This window comes from Peromyscus californicus, unplaced genomic scaffold, assembly GCF_007827085.1.
Source record: "Peromyscus californicus insignis strain IS unplaced genomic scaffold, ASM782708v3 Scaffold_9__1_contigs__length_137607984, whole genome shotgun sequence".
Classification (NCBI taxonomy): Eukaryota; Metazoa; Chordata; class Mammalia; order Rodentia; family Cricetidae; genus Peromyscus; species Peromyscus californicus.
Genome location: NW_026294617.1, coordinates 115,990,115 through 116,011,903, shown reverse-complemented (window position 1 = coordinate 116,011,903; position 21,789 = coordinate 115,990,115). Strand labels below are relative to the sequence as shown.

At 38.5% G+C, this 21,789-nt stretch overlaps 1 protein-coding gene across 6 annotated transcripts in view; it reads left to right on the top strand.

Annotated features, from left to right (window-relative positions):
* The window catches only part of Rap1gds1 (Rap1 GTPase-GDP dissociation stimulator 1), a 142,671-nt gene that overhangs the window by 72,428 nt on the left and 48,454 nt on the right, over positions 1-21,789 (top strand). For 4 of the 6 annotated variants that reach the window (XM_052730562.1, XM_052730561.1, XM_052730565.1 and 1 more), the window contains one exon: positions 15,495-15,641. The exons of the other annotated variants lie outside the window; for them this stretch is intronic. In XM_052730562.1, the coding sequence (XP_052586522.1) occupies positions 15,495-15,641 (147 nt within the window). The remainder of the gene's footprint in view (positions 1-15,494; positions 15,642-21,789) is intronic. 6 annotated transcript variants of the gene reach the window in all.

Genomic DNA, 21,789 nt, shown 5'->3' with positions numbered 1-21,789 from the left:
ACATGTACCTGGTGAGTATTCTGCTGACAAAACACACATACATACAAAGTTACAATACATCTTTATAATTTCATGTGTCAACTTACTGCACCACAGACCAAACTGATATTTGGTTAAACGCTGTACTATAAGGTAGTTAGGAGTTAGTGCATAGAATAAAGCACCTTACCCCATTCTTTCATGCTGTTGAAGCCCCCATAGAAAAACAAAAATACTGGCCCTCCCAGGGAATTGTCTCCTGCAGACTATAGAGCTTAGAAATCAGTCTTTCAGAAGTTACTTGTTTTTAATAACATTTTATTTAAAGCATCTAAACCAGATACACTGAACCTGATAGAAGAGAAAGTGGAGAATAACCTTGAACTCATTGGCACAGGAAAATACTTTTCTGAACAGAACACCATTGGTGCAGGCACTACAAAAAATAGCTAATGTACCAGGCTTTTTCTTTTGAGCCACCAACCAGCTCCCAAATCGTGACTTAATATTAGGTATGAATGCTTGGCCTTATCTTAATGTTCATTTCTCCCTAGCTCTTATAACTTAACCTGTTTCTCTTCATCTGTATTTTGCCTCAGGGCTTCTTACCTTTGTGTGTGTGTGTGTGTGTGTGTGTGTGTGTGTGTGTGTGTGTGTGTGTGTGTGTGCGCGCGTGTATACATATACATACACACACACACATATATATACCTTATATATCCAAAATATATAAAGAACTTAAGAATAAAGATATCAAGAAAACTACCCAATTAAAAAGGGATACAGATCTAAACAAAGAATTCTCAGCAGAGGAGTCTGAGAAACACTTAAAGAAATGTTCAACATCCTTAGCCATCAGGGAAATGCAAGTCTAAACTACTTTGAGATTTCCTTTTACACCAGTTAGAGTGGCTAAGATCACTGAAAAAAGTGACAGTTCCTGCTGGTGTGGATGTGGAGTAAAGGAACACACATCGATTGCTTATGGGATTACAGACTTGTACAGCCAGGGTAGAAGTCAGTGTGGTCTCAGGAAGAATGGAATTGATCTACCTCAAGATCCAGCTATACCACTCTCTGCCATATACCCAAAGGATGCTTCATACTACTCTGGAGACACTTGTTCAACAATGTTCATTGCTGCTCTAGTCATGTTAGCTAGAAATTTGAAGCAACCTAGATGTCTCTCAACCAAAGAATGGGTAAAGAAAATGATGGTTACACATGGAGTATTACCCGTTTAAAAAAAAAAATCATGAAATTTGCAGATAAATGAATGGATGTAGAAAAACATCCTGAGTGAAGTGATCCAGACCCAGAAAGAGAAATGTGATATGTATTCACTTACATGAGAATATTAGCTGTTAAGGCAATCATAACCAAGCTGCAATCTGCAGAACTACAAAGGTTAGGTATATAGGAAGGTCCTGGGGAGGACAGATAGGCTAGATCTCATTAGGAAAGGGAAATAGAATATATAGGAATGGAGGGGCTAGATTGGGAGGATCAAATTGAGAGGGAGAGAGTAGAGGAGAATGATGGAGAAAATGAGGGAGAGACAGCTATAACTATGAGCCATTTGAGGGATTGTATTGAAACCTAATAGTGTAGAAGCTTCCTAAAATATATGCATCTATAAGGGTGATGTAAATGAAATCACCAAATAATGGAGGGGATAGAGCCCCCAACTGGACATCTCTTGTCCCCAGTGAAGTTTCCAGTCCCTGTATTGGATTACATCTAATTGAGTCATTGGCCAAAGGGATCCCATGGGAATCCCCAAACAATCCAGACTGTTGCCAAGACAGTAGGTTGCTCTACACAAAGTGACAGCAAGGCCCCATTTACTGAAGACAACACTTAAACATCTCATTGAACATGGAGAAGTCAAGCTAGTGCCTACCTAGAGCCTTCACCCCTGTGTTCCGGCATCTTTGGTACAGGAAGGTACTCTGCAGGGTAGTAAAAGAGAAAGGCAAGCACCAATCTAGCCACAAACTGTTTGTGTCCTGTCTGGAAGGTTTGCTAGTGCAATGGTGGCACAAAGCCTGTCTGTGGAAGTAACCAACCAGTATCTGATTTGACTCAAGACCCACGCCTCCAGATGGAACTCCTATGCTTGGGTGATAAGAGCTTGAGACTAGGTAGCCTAGGGACCTAGGATAAAGCTTAATATTACTGTTCTAAAAACAAGCCAAAAACTGTAGCAATAACATGACTCCTAATGACATTCTGCTGTAGTCATAGATCAGTGCCTTGCCAGCCATCATCAGAGAAACTTCCTCCTGCAGCAGGTGAGAACACATAGAGACCCACAAGCAGGCATAATGCAGAGAGTGAGAGACCTTGAAACACTCAACCCTAAATGGCATGTCTCCATCAAATCCTCCCACAGGATCAGGGAGCCCTGCGGAAGAAGAAGAGAAAGAAAGGGTGTGAGCCAGAGGGCATGGAGGACACCAAGAAAGCAAGACAGTCTAGTTCAAGATGAACTAGTTCAAGTTCATACGAACTCACAGAGACGAAGGCGTTGTGCACAGGGCCTGTACGTGTCTGCACCAGGTCCTCTGAGTATATATTAAGGGCTCCACTTCAGTGTTTCGGTGGGATTTCTGAGAGTGTAAATGAGTGGGTCTGATTTTTGCACCTTCTCTCGGGCTCTTCTCCATCTGTTTGTCTGTCTGTCCATTCCAGTGTGTTAGTTTTTGTTTTCTCTTGCACTTTACTTTATTCTGTTTCATTTCATTATTATCCTTTAAAAACCCCTTTGTTTTCTAATGAGAGTCAGTAAGGGGGTTGATCTGGATGAGAGGGAAGATTGAGAGGATATGGGAGAAGTAGAGGGAGAGGAAACCATAATCAGCATATATACTATGTGAGAAAAAAATATTTTCACTAAAAGGAGGGAAAAATAAATGTATCAGTATAATTTCATCTTATTTAGATATAATGTTATGTAATTCTTTGTGATAAGGAAAAGAATGGTGATGATAAGCCAAGATTTGTTTTCTGATTGCTATATGTTTCTTGAATTCATAAGTAAATGAGAATCATTACTGATTGTAGCTGTGTGGTCGCTACACGAGTGTGTGGGTTCACACGGATCCATGGAATGAAGACACAGAGGCATTTTAAGAATGAATCTAGCCTTTCATGGCTGCAGGGGGGTCCAGCCTCGAAGGACTGAAGCACTAACTCTTTGCCTAGGGCATATTTCTTTACTCCATTTTACAGTTTAGATAGTTAATCTCCGTACCTTTAAAGCAACCCAAAAGGAGCTCCCAGAGACCAAATGCCAGGTGCAAATTACTTGATTTATCAGGTACCATGGTTTTCCGGGTTTCCTGGACCAAGTTTTACATAGGCCTTTGATCCTTAGGGGACTCTCAGATCCTTGACTCTCTAACAAGATTCACGTAGGGTGATAAGGGAAACAAAAGGTAAGAGAAACAAAAGGTGTGCTTAAGCAAAGGAAGGATTAGGGCTAGGTGCTGCTCTCTGGAGCAAGCCAGGAGCTCAGCAGGAATGTCACTACAACTGATTTTTTTTAAAAACTCGCTTTTGATGTTAAAATTGATTGATGCTCAAACTTCTGGGTAAAAATAATGAATTTTAAAGTGAGGGCAGTTGCATCGTTCTTGTATAGTGTTCCTGTTGTCTTATTATTTCTAAGTAATAAAATATTTCCTCCATAACTATTTCTAGTATCTTAATTCTAAAGTCTTATTTTTTCTGACCATGAATTTTAAAATCAAATCATAATTTGTACAATTGGGCTATTTTTAAAATAGTTATATAATGTATACTACATTTGCAGTGTAATAGGGCTGATACTTTTTAAAATGTGTATGGTCCGGGAATAAATCAGGTGAAGCATCAGGGAATTTAGATGCATTTGCTTCATACACAGGCCTGTAATTCTCCCTGTTTGCAGTGCCTAGGATCTTTTCACTTGGTTCTTTTAAATGTTCTAATGTGCAATAAGCATATATTATACTTGTAAATAAACATGAAGATTAGTTATTTCAGGAGTAAGCTGTTAGAGTGTCTCATCTCTCTGTGGTGGTATTGTGTTCCCCAAAATATTGTGCACCCTAATAAACTTACCTGGGGTCAGACAACAGGACAGCCACAATATTAAACATAGAGGATAGGCAGTGGTAGCACACGCCTTTAATCCTAGCATTCCAGAGGCAGAAATCCATCTGTTCAAGGATACAGCCAAGCATGGTGACTCTCGCATTTTTTAGTGATGGTGTAGGTGTGATGAATAGCATTTAATCTCTGGAAGTGAACACACTTTCTTATATATTGGATTGTTAGTGTGGAATACAGGTCAAGTTAATATAGTCAAGAGTTGAACTGGGTTTCTTCTGTTCTTCCCTTTCATCTTCACTTCTCAACCTATGGGTCATGACCCCTTTGGGGATGAATGACCCATTCATGGGGTCTCATATCAGATACCCTGCAGGTCATATCAGATATCTACATTATGATTCATAACAGAGGCAAAATTACAGTTAGGAAGTAACTAGGGGGTGGGGTCACCACAGCATGAGGAACTGTATTAATGGGCCACAGTATTAGAAAGGTGGGGAACCACTGCCTTCCCGTCAGCTAAGCCCCAGTTCACACCCTCTTAATGGTGTGCTGTGTCTCCTGGGTTTAGACTGCCTGTGCCCGAGGACTTTCCTAAGGGTTCCTGCTTTCCCTGCAGCCCTTAGCAATTAGTGCCGTGCTGTGTCAGGGGTTTTCTTCATGTTCTTGCTGCTCTCCCAGCAGTAGACAGGCCAAACCAATATGACTAAACTAAGGCTGAAGTTGACATCAAGCATTTATTCTGTTTTCTGAGAAAGTGCACACAAAAATAATTTATAGTTGCTATAATTTTTCCTGAATCAGCATAAAAAGTCACTCCTTGTTTTTCTTGGGGAAAAAAAAAAGAATTTCTGACCAATTTACCATGATTTTGTCTAGGAAGAATTACTTTAAAAAATAAACAGAATTTGAATTATAATGATTAGTGATTAGAAAGCTAAAAGTAGCAAGATTTGAGGGTGTGTTTCCCATTACCAGACACAACACACAGTAGGTTCTTTCTGTACATAGACCATAGTAGACACAGTATGGAAAGAAAGGAGCAAGAAGTATCGTAGCTAATGGCAACTCAGTGTAACCTCCTCCTGCTTCCCACCTAGACCAGGAAACTGACAGATGTTGAAATCCTGCTCACAGGCAAGCTTATCAACTCATGGAGACTGCATTTTAATTATTTTATAAATCATTACCTTAGTGATAACAATTTTTCTAATGTTAAATTCTTTTTGGAATTCTTAACATTTTGAGTCTCAGCAAAGGAAAAAAAAATGCCCTTTCTGACAATGAGGAGTAATCTTAGGATTTCCAGTGTTTTCTTCGGTTCTTCAGAGACCTTAGTTTATGACATACCTACAATTTCCCTTGACTGAAATGTCTTTCCTTCTGTTTAAAGTAAACCAGCTCACTTTCTTTTATTTACTATTAACTATTACTGAACTTGAAATAGTTAACCCCATGTTTACTAGTAGATGGTAGTAGAAAGTAGAGAAGACTGTTCTCCTCATGACTTTGTTTCCTCTGTGAAGGAGGAAGTATTTGTGTTGTGGCTTGCATAGCCCTCCCTCTGTCTCCTCTGTAACCTGAACTGTGCATGCCTTCCACTGCACCCAACTGGATTTGCATATGAATCTAAAAACTGTGTTATTGCGCTTTGTTACTTTAAGCTCTGAACTAATTATTTGTGAAATAATGTGTTGATCAACTTGGTACTTTTGTGCATTTTAGACTGCTGTTGGATGACTTAATATTGCATGTCCTAAAAAGATTTCTTGAGAAAGGGAAGAGATAACACTGCAGAAATGACTCTTAAAATGTCTTCTTAAGCCGGGCGGTGGTGGCGCACACCTTTAATCCCAGCACTCGGGAGGCAGAGGCAGGCGGATCTTTGTGAGTTCAAGGCCAGCCTGGTCTACAGAGCGAGATCCAGGAAAGGCGCAAAGCTACACAGAGAAAACCTGTCTCGAAAAACCAAAAAAAAAAAAAAAAAAAAAAGTCTTCTTAATTGATGCTGAAAATTAAGCAGTACTGTTACACTGTGACCACTGGGCTTGGTGGCACATGCCTGTAGTTCTGGGATTGAGAACGCTGAGACAAGAGGCTTGCTGCCTGTGCTACCTCAAAATCACTAACAATAAAGTGCTTTCAACTTTTCTAAATTAAATGGGCAAGGAAAATACTTCTTCAAAAAGATACTTAATAAGAGAACATTGAATTAGTGTTCAGACTTTTCCAAATTCCATTTGGTGATATTTAATCATGGTAACTTCTTTAAGCCAAGTACGAGTTAAAATAAAAGCAAAAATTACGATTTCTTAATTTACTAATCACCATGTTCTTAGCTCTGAAAAATACTCAGGCTCAGAGGTATTTACATGCAGCTTCTCTGTGCTTAGCTTTTATTCTGGCTTGGTGACTTCAGGGACTTGTGTCCCCGGTCACCTTTGGTTTGTGGAAATATATACACACAGCATATACAGAGTTAGTGTCATCACCCCTTGCAGAGTGAATAAGGCAGTGCATTTACAAACACAACACACTGAATGTGTAAAAGAAAATCTCTGGAGCTAGGGAGATAGTTCTGTTTATAAAGCATTACCGTACAAGCACACATGTAAAAAGCCTGATGGTAGTGTTGTCCTGTAATCCCAACACTGGGGAGATGCACACAGGACATCCCTGAGGCTTGTTGGCTATCTGGCTGTGGTGGTTTGAATGAGATGCTCACCTTGTCCTGGGCATTTGAATACTTGGTCCCCAGATGGTGGAGTAGTTTGGATAGGTGTTGGAGGTTAGGAGGTGTGGCCTTGCTGGAGGAAGTATGTTGCTAGGGGCAGGTTTTGAGGCTTCAAAAGTCATGTGCCATACCCTGCTTCTCTGCAATCTCAATTTCCTGCTGGAGATGGGAGCTCTCAGCAGCTCCAGTCACCAGGCCTGCCTGCTGCCATACTAACCTGCTGTCATGACAACGGACTCTTTTCCCTCTAGAAATGGAAACTCATATAAACTCTTCTTTCTATACATTCATTCTCTTTTGTTGCGACTATGGGAAAGTAACTAATAAACCAGCCTAGTGTAGTTGGTGAGCACCAGATCCGAATGAGAGCCTCTCAAGAGAACAAGGTGCATACTCCAAGACTGATCCTGGTCTCTATATTCAAGGGTATATGATTCCACATACATATGGGCACAGGCATGCTTTTTGTTTTGTTTTGTTTTTGTTTTTGAGACAGGGTTTCTCTGTGTAGCTTTGTGCCTTTCCTGGATCTCGCTCTGTAGACCAGGCTGGCCTCGAACTCACAAAGATCCACCTGCCTCTGCCTCCCAAGTGCTGGGATTAAAGGCGTGCACCGCCACCACCCAGCTCAGACATGCTTTTTATTTGCTAAAACTTCATTGAGAACTAAGTAATAGGATCAATATGACCTTGTACACACACTTTCTCAATAATTTTATTTTTTCTGAGTAATTTAAAACAAAATTTAGATGAAAGTTTTTTAGACTGAATTGTACTGTTTATTTCTCTTATAGACTTAGAATTTTCTGTTCTGCTTTATTATAATCATCACTGCAGTTACAGTGTTCACTTGATCATAAGCCTACAGTTTTTTAATTTGGTGCCTCTAATTCTCATATGTTTAGCTGGCATAGTCAAAAACAAATAGTCACAGATAATTCAGATGTTTGGTTTGATAACTGGATGACCCAAATAGCATAAGGTCAAAGACTGACTGATGCCATTAGGCACCAGCCATGATCTTTAATACAGTGTATATCCCAGAGTAGGTATAGTGTAATATTTAATTCTTTGTGCAGGGTACATAGACAGTAGATCCATATTTTATCCACAAGAATACTAACTAGTCATGAAGATTTGTGAGTCACTGCCCATATCAGCTGCCCTGTCAGTGAACCCTGAAGACCATGGGAAACCACATTACTCATGAAAAATAGCCACATTCTATAACTATTGGAATAAAGATGTAAGTATCCTCAGTCTGTTATAGTAGGGGACAAGAGAGGTGACATGGAGAATGGAAAACAAAGGGAACCATTTCTAATAAATAAATAACCTGAATGTGAACAAAGAAAAACTGTGGTTTGGTGAGTCCCAGGCAGCATGTAGAAAACTAGTGGGATCACCTGATAGCTCATTAATTACATTTCTTTTTCTGTTTGTAAAATGAAAGAATGAAATATGTGGTAGTAAGAGCATAAAGAAAATCAGCTTTCAGAAGTTTTTCTTTCCTCCTCATCTTTCTCTGTCTTCTCATCCTCCTTCTGCAAAGTAAATGATAATTTGGCAGCTCTTGGCCAGTGGTCCCATTTGTTTAAACATACTGAAAGCCAAGGATGCATTCAGCATTTACTGCCCACAAGCAGCAGCATGTTGGAAAAAACAGAAGTAAATGTGTGTAATAACGCCACAGTAGTTAGACTCCGTGCTTGCTTTTTATATTATTTTCTTGAATTTAATTGTATTACTCATACTTGAAAATAAAGTGCCAACTTGGTAGCTTTCCCCAACATCTGTGAGACATAATCATGACATTCAGGTTTCATTGTTTCTTGCTGTGGGCTACAGAAAGGTATTGGAAGTATATTTTGCTCTTAGACAGTATTAGTATGAAAAAAAATGATAACTTGGGGACTGGAAACTGTTCTATGGCACGCCATCACTAAAGAATGAGGTAAGCCTTAGGAGTGTTGGTAGGTTCCTCCTGTGGCTATATGTCTTATAATTATTAAAAATTAAGATGTAAATTACATTTCTATAGTTAACACCTCAAACTGCTGCACAAGTTAGATGTTACTAATGATAAAATAGCAACTCTTGTATTATGTGTTTTATATTTTCCTCTCAGACTGATAGCAAAACTTTTAATGCACAAATCAATTTGGTATTCTGAGTAGTTTCTGAGAAAAGAGCTATGTGTACATAATTTAAACACAAGAACAAGACAGGAATGGAGAAGAAAGGAAAGAAAGCAGCTTTATGCTGAGACTTAAGTAATGGCCTTCTGATTGTACTCAGAATCTTAGTTATTGTATTACAAAAATGGTTGAGTAAATTTAAAAAATTGTACACTATATTTTGATCATATTTTCCATCCCCAACTTTTCCCAGATCCTCCCCAGCTTTGTAGCCACCAAACTCCATTCTCTCTCCCTTTCTCTCTCACTCAGTACACACACACAGACTTTCTATGTATATATAAATATATATTTCTTTCCTATATCCATATATGTGTATACATTCATCCATATATGTGTATACACACACACATACACACACACACACACACACACACACACACACACACACACACACACACACACACACACCAAAACAAAATAAAGCAAAAATCTCATAAAAAATGCGGAATTCATTTTGTGTTGATCAGCTGCTCCTGGACATGGGGCCTGCCCTGGGGTGTGGTTGATATACCCAGTGACACTCCATTAGAGCACACTGATTTTCCATTTCCCCAGGGATATGAGTTGCAAATAGCTTCTTGGTTAAATATGGGACCTCATCTAACTTGAATTTGTGCAGGTCATATGCCTGCTGCTACAGTCTCTGAGTTCATATATACTGTTGTGTCTGGAAGACACTGTTTCCTTGGAGTCAACCATTACTTCTGCCTCTTACAATCTTTCCACATCCTCTTCTGCATGGATCTTTGAGCCTAGAGGAAAGGATAAAGGACTGAGTGCTTCCAAGTTTCTCACTCTTGGCATGTCTAGCTGTGGGTCCCTTTGTTAATTCCTAGCAACTTCAAGAAGCTTTTCTGGTGAGGGTTGAGTAAGGCACTGATATATGGCAGTGGGAGTCATTTTATTACTCCTTTAGCAGAATAATAATATTGGGTTTTCCCCTAGGTACATGATTTATCTAGTCTAGGGTCTTGGCCACTCTGGCATTATCAGGTGTGGGTTCCATCTCATGAAGTGGCCTTAAATCCTATCCAAAAGTTGTTGGCTCATCACATAACATTTGTGCCACCATTGTGCCAGTGTGTCCTGCAGAGAGGTGGCTGTTGTAGGTAGCAGGGATTGTAGCTGGGTGATAGTGATGATAACCTTTCTCCTTCCATTGTGTGGAGTCCTTTCCAGCACCATGAGTGCTAGTCAACAGGTGTGAAGCTTCTAGTCAGTCACCAGCTTGCCTTCTCCATGTTCAAAGACATAAGTAAGTTAAGTGTTGTCTTTGGCAACCGTGCCTACCATAGGTTGTAGAGAGCAATAAATAGACTTGGCAATAGCTTGTGATATCTGGGGTGTTCCATGGGATCCCTTTGGCCAACAGATCCACTAGATATAATCCATTCCTGGTACTGGAGGTTTAACTGTTGGCATAAGACATCTGGTTGGGGCATTGTGTTTCCCCATTACATGGTGACTTCTCTTTCACCATAAATAAAGTATATATTTTATTATAGGAAGCTTTTTCAATAGACTTCTATGTCTTTTTTTAAGTCCTTTGGTATTAGTTATCTCTCCCCATATGCCCTCCTTTAACCTGCTTTCTCATTCCTCTCCCCTTTTAATCCTGCGATTCTGATTTCCCCTTACCTTTTTATAACACTATATTCTTTTTCTCCATCTTTGGAAGATCCTCTCCTACCTGCTAATCTGTTACTTGATACCTAACCTCTGTGGTTATTCAGATTGTAACACATATATGGAAAGCTTAAAACTTACCATCCACATATTAGAGAAAACATACAGTATTTGTTGTTGTTGGGGGGGACTCAGGGCGGGCGGGCAGGCAGTATCTGGTTTACTCATTCGGGATGATTTTTTTTTTCTAGATCCATCCATGTATCTGTGAATTTCGCTTTTTAAATGGCTTAGTAAAACTTCATTGTGTAAATGTACCACATTTTCTTCATCCATTCATCAGTTGATGGACATCTATGTTGTTTCCACTTTGGAGCTATTAAAAAATAGGCTGTAACCAGGCAGGGCTTCTAGTGGAGGCACTGGGATACCAACCCAGCCACAAAATCTTGGACCTACTATCTGTCCTGTGTGCAAGATGTGCTGGGGCAGTGGTGGCTCTGAGCTTGTGGGAGTGGACAACCACACCACAAATTAGAGGGAGCCCATGCCCAACACTGCCTAGATGACCAGGAACTGGAGGCTGGATAACCTAGAAACCTAGGGTCTAACCAAACACGACTGCCTGCCCCCTCAGAAAAGTCAATGAAATGATTCCTAATGATGTTCTGCTCCACTTATAGGTCAGTGACTGGTCCAGTTGTGGTCAGAGGGGCTTCCTCTAGCAGCAGGTGGGAGCAGCTGCAGAGACCCATGGCCAGACATGAAGCGGAGAGAGCCCAGGGTGGAGGTCTCCATCAGGTCCCTCCCCTTGGAGCTTGGGGAACCCTGTAGAAGAGGGGGAAGAGGAACTGTGGGAGCTAGAGGGGTTGAGGATACTGGAAGAGCACTACCTGTGGAATCCACTAAGCAGGACTTATGAACAGTCACAGAGCTTGACAGTCTGAGCTCGGTCCTCTGCATACATGCTGTGATGTTTAGCTTTGTGTTCTGGGGGGACTCCTGACAGTGGGAGTCGGGCTGTCTCTGACTCTTATCTGCTTTTTGGTTGGACCCTTTTCCTCCTACTGGACTGCTTCTCCCAGTCTTAGTGTGAGGGTTTGCCCAGTCTTACTGCATCTTCTTGCGCCATGTTGAGTTGATGTCCCTGGGAGGTCTGCCGTTTTCTGGAGGAAGAGTGGGGGGAGGGGAAGCTGGGGTCGGGATATATTGTATAAAAGAAAAATAAGTAAAAATTAAAAAGGTAGGCCAGGCATGAATGTGGATGAGCAAGTATCTCAGTTCCTCCCTCCCCCGACGCCAGCCCCATCCACCACTCCTCCTCTATTTCTCTTCAGATACAAGCAGGCACAAGAGTTCTTTCATTATTCAGGAGTGTTTTAGCTAGCCTGAGTTTTTTGTGTTTCCGTATAAAATTGAGTTTTTTGGTTTTGGTTTTTTGGTTTTGTTTTTTTTTTTTAAATTCTGTGAAGAATTTTGTTAGGGGTTGCATTGAACCTATTGATTGGTTTTGGTAGGATGGATATTTCTCACAGTAGTGATCCTTCCAATTCCTAAGTATGGGAGGAGGCCTTTGCATTTTCTGGTGTCTTCAGTTTCTTTATTCAGTGTCTTAAAATTTTTTATTATACACGTCCTTCACTTGCTTGGTTAGCACTATCTAAAGATACATTTTTGAGGCTCTTGTGAAAGGTACTGTAGTTTCCCTGGTTTCTTCCTCCATGACTGTCATTTGTGTATAGGGAAGTTACTGATTTCTGTGTCAATTTTGTATCCTGCTACATTGCTGAAAATGTTGATCAGCTGTAGGAGTTTACTAATAGAATCTTTAGGGTCTTTTATATATAGACTTTTATTGTCTGCAAATAAAGATATATTGACTTCTTCCTTTCCTATTTATATCCCCTTGGTCTCCTTCAGTTGTCTTATTGCTCTAGCTAAGACTTCAAGTACTATATTGGATAGGTATGGAGAGAGTGGACAGCCTTGTCCTGTTCCTGATTTTAGTGGAAATTCTTTGAGTTTCTCTCCATTTAAGATGATGTTATGGGCTTGCTGTAGGTTGTCTTTATGATGTTGAGGTATGTCCCTTGTACCCAGGACTTTTGTCAGGCTGCAGCAGGATTCAGAGTGAGTCTGGAGAGACTGATGGAGGACAGGAGTGATGGTAAAGGCTGTCTACCCAAGTCCCAGCCTAGAGTGACCGCAGGGGTCTCTGGTAGAGAATGTATCTAATGCTGTAGAAGTCACAGAGGCATGGAAATGGGCTATAAGGAAAGGTTGTAAGTGCCACCCCAAAAGAGCTTTTGAGTAAGTTTTTAACCCTGATGGGTTTTGTTGATAGGGAGCTGACTTAACAGACTACAATTGAGCTTGGTAACTCACATGGAATACCAGCAGCTAGGTAGCTGATAAAAGAATATTGATAGGATTTCAAGGCCAAAATTGGATATAGAGTGAGCTTCCAGCTGAGCTACAGAGTGAGACCCTGTCTCAAGATTAATTAAATGGGCTCAACAAAGCTTTGTGTACTAGGAAACTGAGGCTTATTCTAGGTATTTTTTAAGATTTCTTTGGCATTCACAATTTATATTTTGAAAGCTCACATTTACTCAGCAACTGACATCAAATTCTGTTTGAGTCATGTAAACTTTACGTTGGGATATGCATGTTGTATATTCATATAGTGAATATTTAGATTGTTAACTGTAAGTATTCATTTTCTAAAATACCATCACATGCATATTGACTCGTTCTTGCGTATTTTTTTGTTACTGGAAATTATATTGGCTTTTTGTTTTAAGATAGGGTCTTGATCTGTGGGGCAGGCTGGCTAGAACTTGCAGTAGCCTCAACCTCCTAAGTGCTAGATTACAGGTGTGTGCCATACCTGGCTGGAAAGTAAAGGGATGTGTGTGTGTATGTTTGTCTGAGTGTCTGTGTACAGGTATGTGATGTGTTCATGGGGAGGCCTGAGGTTGATATTGGGTATCTTCTCCTATTGCTCTCTACCTTATTCATTGAGGCGGGATCTCTCACTTGTACCCAGAGCTGACCTATATGGCTAGTGTAGGTAGCCAGCTGGTCCTGGGGAATCCCCTGTCCCTACCTTCTGAGTGCTGGAATTACAGGTAGGCTGCTATGCCCATCCAACATTTATGTGGGTTCTGGGGAATCTAAATCCAGGCCTCAAACTGCATGGTGAATATTTTATCCACTGAGCAATCTCCTAGCCCTGGAACTTAAATTTCTAAGAGTACAACATCTCAGCCAGTTTCTCTGACTGGTTACCCTAGAAGTATATAATTTTTTGTAGTCTTAGCTGTTTAGCATAGGGCATAGGGCATTGTTGTGCATCTGTATAACAGTATAGCTATTAGGGCATGTTATGAAGCTAAATAAATGAACTTATTTTCATTTTAACCTATTTCCTTAATTTTTTTTAATTAAGAAGTTAGTGTGTTATAAGTGCACATAGGGCTATGCCAAAAGAAATGATGTATAAAGTTCCATGTCATAAGATGATTGAGCATCACATAGAAATAAATGGCCTTAGTCCAGTGCTTTTATTAGTAGAAAACTAAACGTTTTGCGTTTAGGAGAGTCTTAGCAATAACTCCTTTGTGAGGTGTTTCTTGTACTTACCTTTTGTTCCCATAGCTGAGTTATCCATTATGGCATCCGCTCACCAGTTTAGCTCTTGGAATTATTGAAGTGTGGTTAGTTTGAATTGAGAGGTATCTCCAGGGTAAAATACTATTGGATTTGGAAGATTTATTATGGAGAACATAAATATTTCACTAATAACACTGATTGCTTGTTACAGTAGTAATAGTTTAGACATTTGGTTGAATAAAATCATATTGAAATGTATTCCTCGCCTTATTTTAATCTTCAGTGTGGCTTCTGGTAAATTACACATGTGGCTTTTATATGTTACCATCATGATTCTGTTGGAGAGAACTATCCTATAGACTGTCTTTTTATATGAAGAGGTCAGATTTTAAAAGGTATATACCCCTTTTAACTCTTTCCATTCCTGTATTCAAGGGTTGGAAAGTATTCTAACGCTGTTCACACGTTCCAGCAGCTGAATGGCATTTGTGTATTGTAGGTTCACAAGTATTTTTGACCATCACTTGACAACCACTTAAAAGTTGAAATATAATGGTGTAAGCTAGGAGAGGAGATAAGGAAAAATAGAGCACAAGTCAAGAGTGAAAAGAATGTTTGTGGATGACAGAAAATGCTGCTAGACCCTAGCACTAGTATTTAGTAACTGTATAGTGTAACCTAGAATTATACTGTGTTCCATTCACTTTTCTTTGACAACAGACTTTGAAAAGCACTCATAGAAAGATATATTTATTTATTGTTTTTCAAGTTAAGGAACAAACACGTTCACCAATTAATAGTACTTGGGAGGCTGTCACATGCCTCATATGTGTGAGGCCCTGGGTTCTCTTCCTCAGGAGACCTGTCCCTTCAGAAGAGAATCATTTTATTCCTGCTTTTTAAAAAATCTTAACAATTTCATTGTGAAAGAGGGCCGTGAATTTTCTCACCATCAAATGGACACTCAGAAGTTCTTTAAGCTCCCGTTTTTATACCAGTGAGGAGACTCTTTATTTTCCTCTTAAAAAGTGATTGTCTCGGCCCCATCCCACTCCCATGTTCATGGTTCTTTGTTTTGTTTTCCTTTTGTCTGGTTTTCAACAAGACATTCAGTCACCCTGCTTAGGTTTATTTTCGAATTATTAAATAAAGACTAACAGAGTGTTGTGTTTTGTATTTGAAATTGTAAGGTACATTTCTTTTCTTTTCTTTTCTTTTTAATTTAACTCTTTGTTTTACAGATGAGGGCAGAGGTGCAGTTGGCCAAGCAGGTGGTGCACAGATTGTAGTTGCCCATTTAAGGTCACTGTGCAGTAGGACAGATCCCGCCAATGAGAAGCTCTTGACTGTCTTTTGTGGCATGCTGATGAACTATAGCAATGAGAATGGTAAACAAAACTGAAAACTTGCTTTATCTGTGGGGGAAACTTTAAAATAATTTTTACTATACTATATGACAGATATTTGAAAACTGAACAGATTCGTAAGTGGCGCATAAAATTAAGAATTGACTTTACAGTGTTTGAAAATTACAAAATGGCTTGAGGTACAGATTGGAACTAGGCTTTGAAGGTTGCCCATGTTAATACTTAAACCTAAAAATCAAATGGACAGAATAGTTTAAAATTTCTTGCTGTGGACATTTTAAAAAGAAGCAGTGTTAAGGTAGGCTCATGTTTATGACTTTAAATACCAGGAGTAGTTCTAAATAAACATTGCTTTTAGATGGAAATTAGTTTATTCTAGTTACCATATTTATTTGGAATTAAAACCCTTCAGTAAAACAGCTTTACAATAACAGTTCAGAGTAACTGGAAATAGCTCATTTTAAACATTAGTCTGTAAAACAATTTGTTTTCCCGATATGGCATTTTTAGGACCTAGCAACAGATGACACACTTTCACATAGCCTGTAGTTGTTTGTTATAGGAACATCCATCCATGCAATAATAATCAGTTCTCATAGTACTTCTGTGTTGAAGCATGGCTCATTTCTCTTTATCTATGTAAAATATTATGTGAATGGAATGCTCCAATTTCATTGAAATGTCCTTGCATTAACAGAGGTCCTTCTGTGATTTGTTTTGTGGGTTATTTTAAGTTTTACAGTTGTACATTGAATATGTAGGGGTTTTTTTTATATACTGAATTTACAGAAGAACAGTTGGCAGCTTTCAAATGGTCAGTAATTTCTATTTTCTTTCACCTTCGCTGAATCCCTTTGAAGGATCCTAAACATGAACAGAAACAGAACAGAGTCTGGGTAAAATCCAGTTTTTAGTTTCTAACTGGAGTTTAGCTAGAGTACACAGGTATCTGAATTATAGTAGAACATCATTGGTCAACTGTTCATGTTCCCTTTTAAACTTCAACTGGGAAGCAACTCAAGAAAATGGAAGAATCCAAGTGGGAGAGCATTTCGTGACGCAGCTTTAGATACAGTAGACACGTTTCTGCATCTAAACTAGGAATTGTCGTATTCTGAGGAAGCTGCTTGAAAATGTATGTAAAAAATACGAACGTGGAGAAGTGGCTTAGCTGGTAGCTAAAGTGCTGGTAATGCAAGCATGGTGAGCGGAGTTTGGATCCCCAGCACCCAAGTTAAAAGGAGAGACAGACAGACAGACCTGGAGGCTCAATGGCCAGTCAGTCAACTGAAAAGGGGAGCTCCTGGTTTAGTGAGGGACCTTGTCTCCAAAGGTAAGGTGGAGAGTGATTGAGGAAGACATCCTGGTGTCAGCCTGTGACCTCCACACAGGACAGACAAAATGACTGAAAGAACCTCCAAAGCATGCCAACTCCTGTAGTATCGCAGTCTATGGCAAAGTGTATTGAGGTGACATTAATATGCCAAGTGCTCATGCTTTTGTGTTTTCTAAGACTAGGCCTTCCTCTGCTGGTGAATATGCTTGAGAAATAATACAAATACTTTGGGAAGCTATATAACTTTTTTCATAATGTTGTTGGATAAATGCTGTATTCTAAACCTGATGAGAAATGCCTCATTTAAAACTTAGTAGATAAAACAAACGGTATTTTTAGACCATTAAAGAAACATGGCAAAGGTTACTCTTCACCCTGTTTCCATGCCCTGTCTTGAGCCCCCTTTGAAGAGACTTTCTTGTTGCTAATGTTTTAACTTACTGATCCAAATGTTTTTGCATTACTTACTATAAAGCATTTCTAGTGTTGTGCTCATATTAGTTACTATTTACTTAAATTTTCTGTTTAAAGACTTAAAAATTAGAACTTCTTTGCTAACATATAATGACTTAGGATTGATCCTGTGTACCCAGGAGTTGCTAAGACCCCGAAAAACTCAGGAGGTACTTTATATCAGCACTTAATGGGAAGTTTCCTTTTAGATGTGTTACCTTTGAATCTTTGTGCATACTCTTGTGCTAATTTGTGAGTAGAATATGAGTGATAAATATCTCACTTCTCCTGTGGAAGAAAAAAAGAATTAATTGTTTCTTTGAGCCTAATAACTTAAGCTTTATCCATAGTTAAGATATTTTTAGCTGCATAATTTTTTTAAATACTAAGATAAGATAGTATTGAAACTGATCACAAAGAACTCAACATAGGCTCTGATGATAACATTTTTGAATTATGTATCAGTTTTAAAATGCAATGACGCTATGCAGTGTATTCATTCAAATACTTGTTTTTATCATGAAACTGTCAGTACATCAAGGTTTCAGTTTTAAAAATAAAGAACAAAACCATTTCCTAAACATAAGGAAGATGTCTGTGCTATGAGTGTATTTGCTCAGTGGAAGCATCCTTATACCATTTGACAAATTGTTTATTAGTTTATTAGCTTAAAAGTTTAGACTAGCTTAGGACTACATTTTTAAGCTATGGACTATTCTTATTTTTACCTAAAATTGAAGCAATTAGAACTTTTTATATCCATACTGGTAAGCATAGAGTGTCTGGGTTATAAAATGTATATTATTACTGAGCTAGAAATGTTTGAGTGATAATGTATAGAACCTTATTTGAATATGACAGAAAAACTTTATTTACTAAAAGTCACTTAACATTTTTAAAAATCATAACCATTTTTTATGTGGCAAACAAACAAAAATACTCAAATTGTATAGTTCTCCAAAATAATCTAAATATTAATTTGATAGTTCTGCCTATAGAAAGCTTGTTAAGTATTTGGCATTCAGCTTGAGGGAATGTGGTGGTATCTCCTTTTTCTGGATATGACTCGAGTTTTAAATGAGGAACTCAGATCTTTAATTATTGATATTTTATTTTACTAATTTTTTCCTGTTTTTTTTTTTTTAACACTTGCGAGAACACTAAATATTTTTGCTCAGTTGTCCAGCTGTTAACACAGATGCTTTCTGACTGGCAATGGAAGTACATCCCAATCAGTCCATCATAAAACTGACAATAGCCTATATGAGCATTACACTTGATACACTTAACCCACACTACACATCACACCAAGCACTGTGAAGTACCACTTGTTTAACCCATGGCCACATAGCTGATGAAGAACTGTGGCTCAGTGCTTGCTGTGGCCAGCATCACAAAAGAGTCAGGCTGCACATCACTGGCTTGGGCAAGAACCAAATGTCAAGTTCTGCTAGATCCTCCTGACTCCATACTGCTTCCATCCCATCATAGAGTTAAAAACCTTAAATCGACCATTTTAAGTCAAAGACTATCGGTAGTATAGTGTTTGAGTATATCGTTCCTCTGGTTATGTAGTGTCCAGGCACTGGATACTTCAATGTTACCTAAAATTTTCATTAATAAAATCAGTAGTTGGAGGAAAACTGTGCTGTCCAAAAGCAATCCTTCATTATATAAGCTAGAAACACTATAAATTCTTTATTCTTGTATTAGTTAAAAGGAGGCAGTAGCAGGGAGGGACACTGAAAACAAGTACTATTTCCCATTTTATCCACAAACTTGGTAAGCCTGTATATGCACATCTGGAAACTACAAACAAACGTAATCTTAAGTGAACCATTTAGAAATCAGAGTAACACCTTGTGTAGGAATCTGTCAATTCATGGTCACCATTGTTAAAATTATAAGTAGCTATGACAAATCAGTAAGTAATAGATACTCTACTTAAAGGTTTAATAATTTTCTGTTGGTAGGTTGGTTGATTTTGATACCTGGTTTCACTATGTATGGCTGGCCTAGAACTTTCTATATAAACCAAGCTGTCTTCAAACTCATAGAGATCCAGTGCCTCTTCCTCAGTAGTACTAGAATTAACAGTGGCCACCACCATGCCCAGCTTAATATATTTCTTAATACAAGTGTATTAAAGACACAAAATAGAGGGGAAAGATTGTTACAACTTTAAAACAAAGTTCTAAATGGTAATAAACAAGAAAGACTGATTTTTTTTTTTAAACACAAACATATAAAGTAAAGGTAATAAACATGCCACCAGGAATAGTTCCTTCTCAGTGTATTAGTATACAACCTATGGCTTCTTCATGTGACCTTATGTACACATATGGTAGCTATATATTTGAATATATGCGTTTAATAAGCAGTAGCACCAACATCCTCAATCAACAATTCTCCAGTATCCCCAACATCTCCTTAAAAGAGGCTATCTTATGAGGTAGGGAATGCTATTCCTTGGGTACTTTTGTTAAGGGTTAATAACTGCGTTTAAGTGAAACTTGGTACTTCTATCAGTTGGCTGAAATAGGTTTCTAGGGTATTTTCTGTCTCTGGTCTAGATTTGTTGCTGGTCTGGCTAGAATGCTCAGCAGAAAGGTGTGAGCAGGCCTGACAACTTGATTTGCTCTCTGGATCCCAAAAGGTGGCAGAAGAGAGCCAGCTCCCAGGAATGTCCTCTGATCCCCCACACATGCACAGTGGGCACTTGCGTGCACACACGCACACACACACACACACTGTTTTTTTTATGTAAAGATCATTACATGTGTAATTAATTTTACCTAATTACCTGTGTTTCTGTAGGTTTCATTTTCATGTTTTGAGAGGAGAAGAACATAAAAGTTGGGTGGATAGGGAGGTGGGGGGAATGTAGGAGGAGTTTAGGGAGGTGAAAGAACATGCTCAAAATATAGTGTATGGAAAAAATTTAATTAAAAGAAAATTCCAGAAACAAAGAATTTTTAAGTTCTAAATAATTTTAATCATGGTGGCTATACTTGTTTTATATTTTTAAAAGAAGAAAATGTTTATCATACTTGTTATAGCCCATTTTACTATATATGATAAATGGTTATATACAGTATCTGTTACAGTCTAAGGGTGTAGAGTAGTGAGCTAAGCAATTCCCTTAGAGTGTGCTTGGTAGGTTTTGTCAGCGTGACTCAAGCTAGAGTCATTAGAAGAAAGAACTCCATTGAGAAAATACTTACATCAGATTTGTTTGTTGGTAGGCAAATCTGTGGGTCATTTCTATGATTAATGATTGATGTGGGTGGTCCAGGCCACTGTGGGTGGTGCCATCCCTGGGCAGATGGCCTGGGTTTTATGAAAAAGTAAAGTGAGCAAGCCAGTAAGCAGCATTCCTCCATGGGCCCTCCCTGCTTGAGTTCTGACCTCGGCTTCTGTCAGTGATGAATGTGATCAGGGCATGTAATAAAATTTTCCTACCACTCCCCTTCCCCCCCAAAAAAAAAACCACCATTTCTTTTTATCATGAAGTTCATTTCCTTAGTGAATCTAATCCAGTAACTTGGATTAACTTTTTTTTTTCAGTAACTTGGATTAGCTTCTTCACATTTAAAATAGAGATAAAAATAAATAAGGAACGATACTGATTAAAACACATTCTGTCCTAAGCTGTGCTTATCCTGTGTTTTGGTGTTATTTGATGACAACACACAGGAACATTTCCTAAATGTTAGATGTTTAGAAGGATTCTTGCTCCACTTGGTGCATTACTACCAAAGTTTAATTAATTGGCATGTCTATATATTTTCTACATACTAGATTTATATATATATATATATATATATATATATATATATATATATATATATATATATATATATATAAAACTATAGGACAAAAAATAGCCCCAAACATAATATTGGATCTTCCAGTGTTACTACATTAAGTGTATTCTCTAAATTTTGTCTGTTTATAAAGACATGGGCCTTATACTTTTAAGTTCACATCTTTTAAATCCAGTTTGTCACATTGAAACGTTGTAGTGTGGTCAGTGAAGGTATCTTCGGGATTTCTAGTGTGCAGCTGAGTTCTTGGGATTCTTATTCTTGTTGCTCTGCTGGTTGATGTGCTTTATTAACTACCTTCTGGCTGATGTGCTTTATTAACTACCTACTGGCTGTTGTTTTTGTCGCTAAAAAAATCCTGAGTTTTCTTCCTGTGCAACAGAGCTTTTGAATCCCTTTGCTGAATCGGGTAGAATTAATGAAATTCTGCCACAAATATCTTTTTATTTACAAATGCTTTGTTCTTAATCCCATGTGGTCAAGTGTTGACACAAATACTCAGCTTAACCCATTATAGCATCAACTTTTGAGTGTAAAAATCTTAAATTTTATC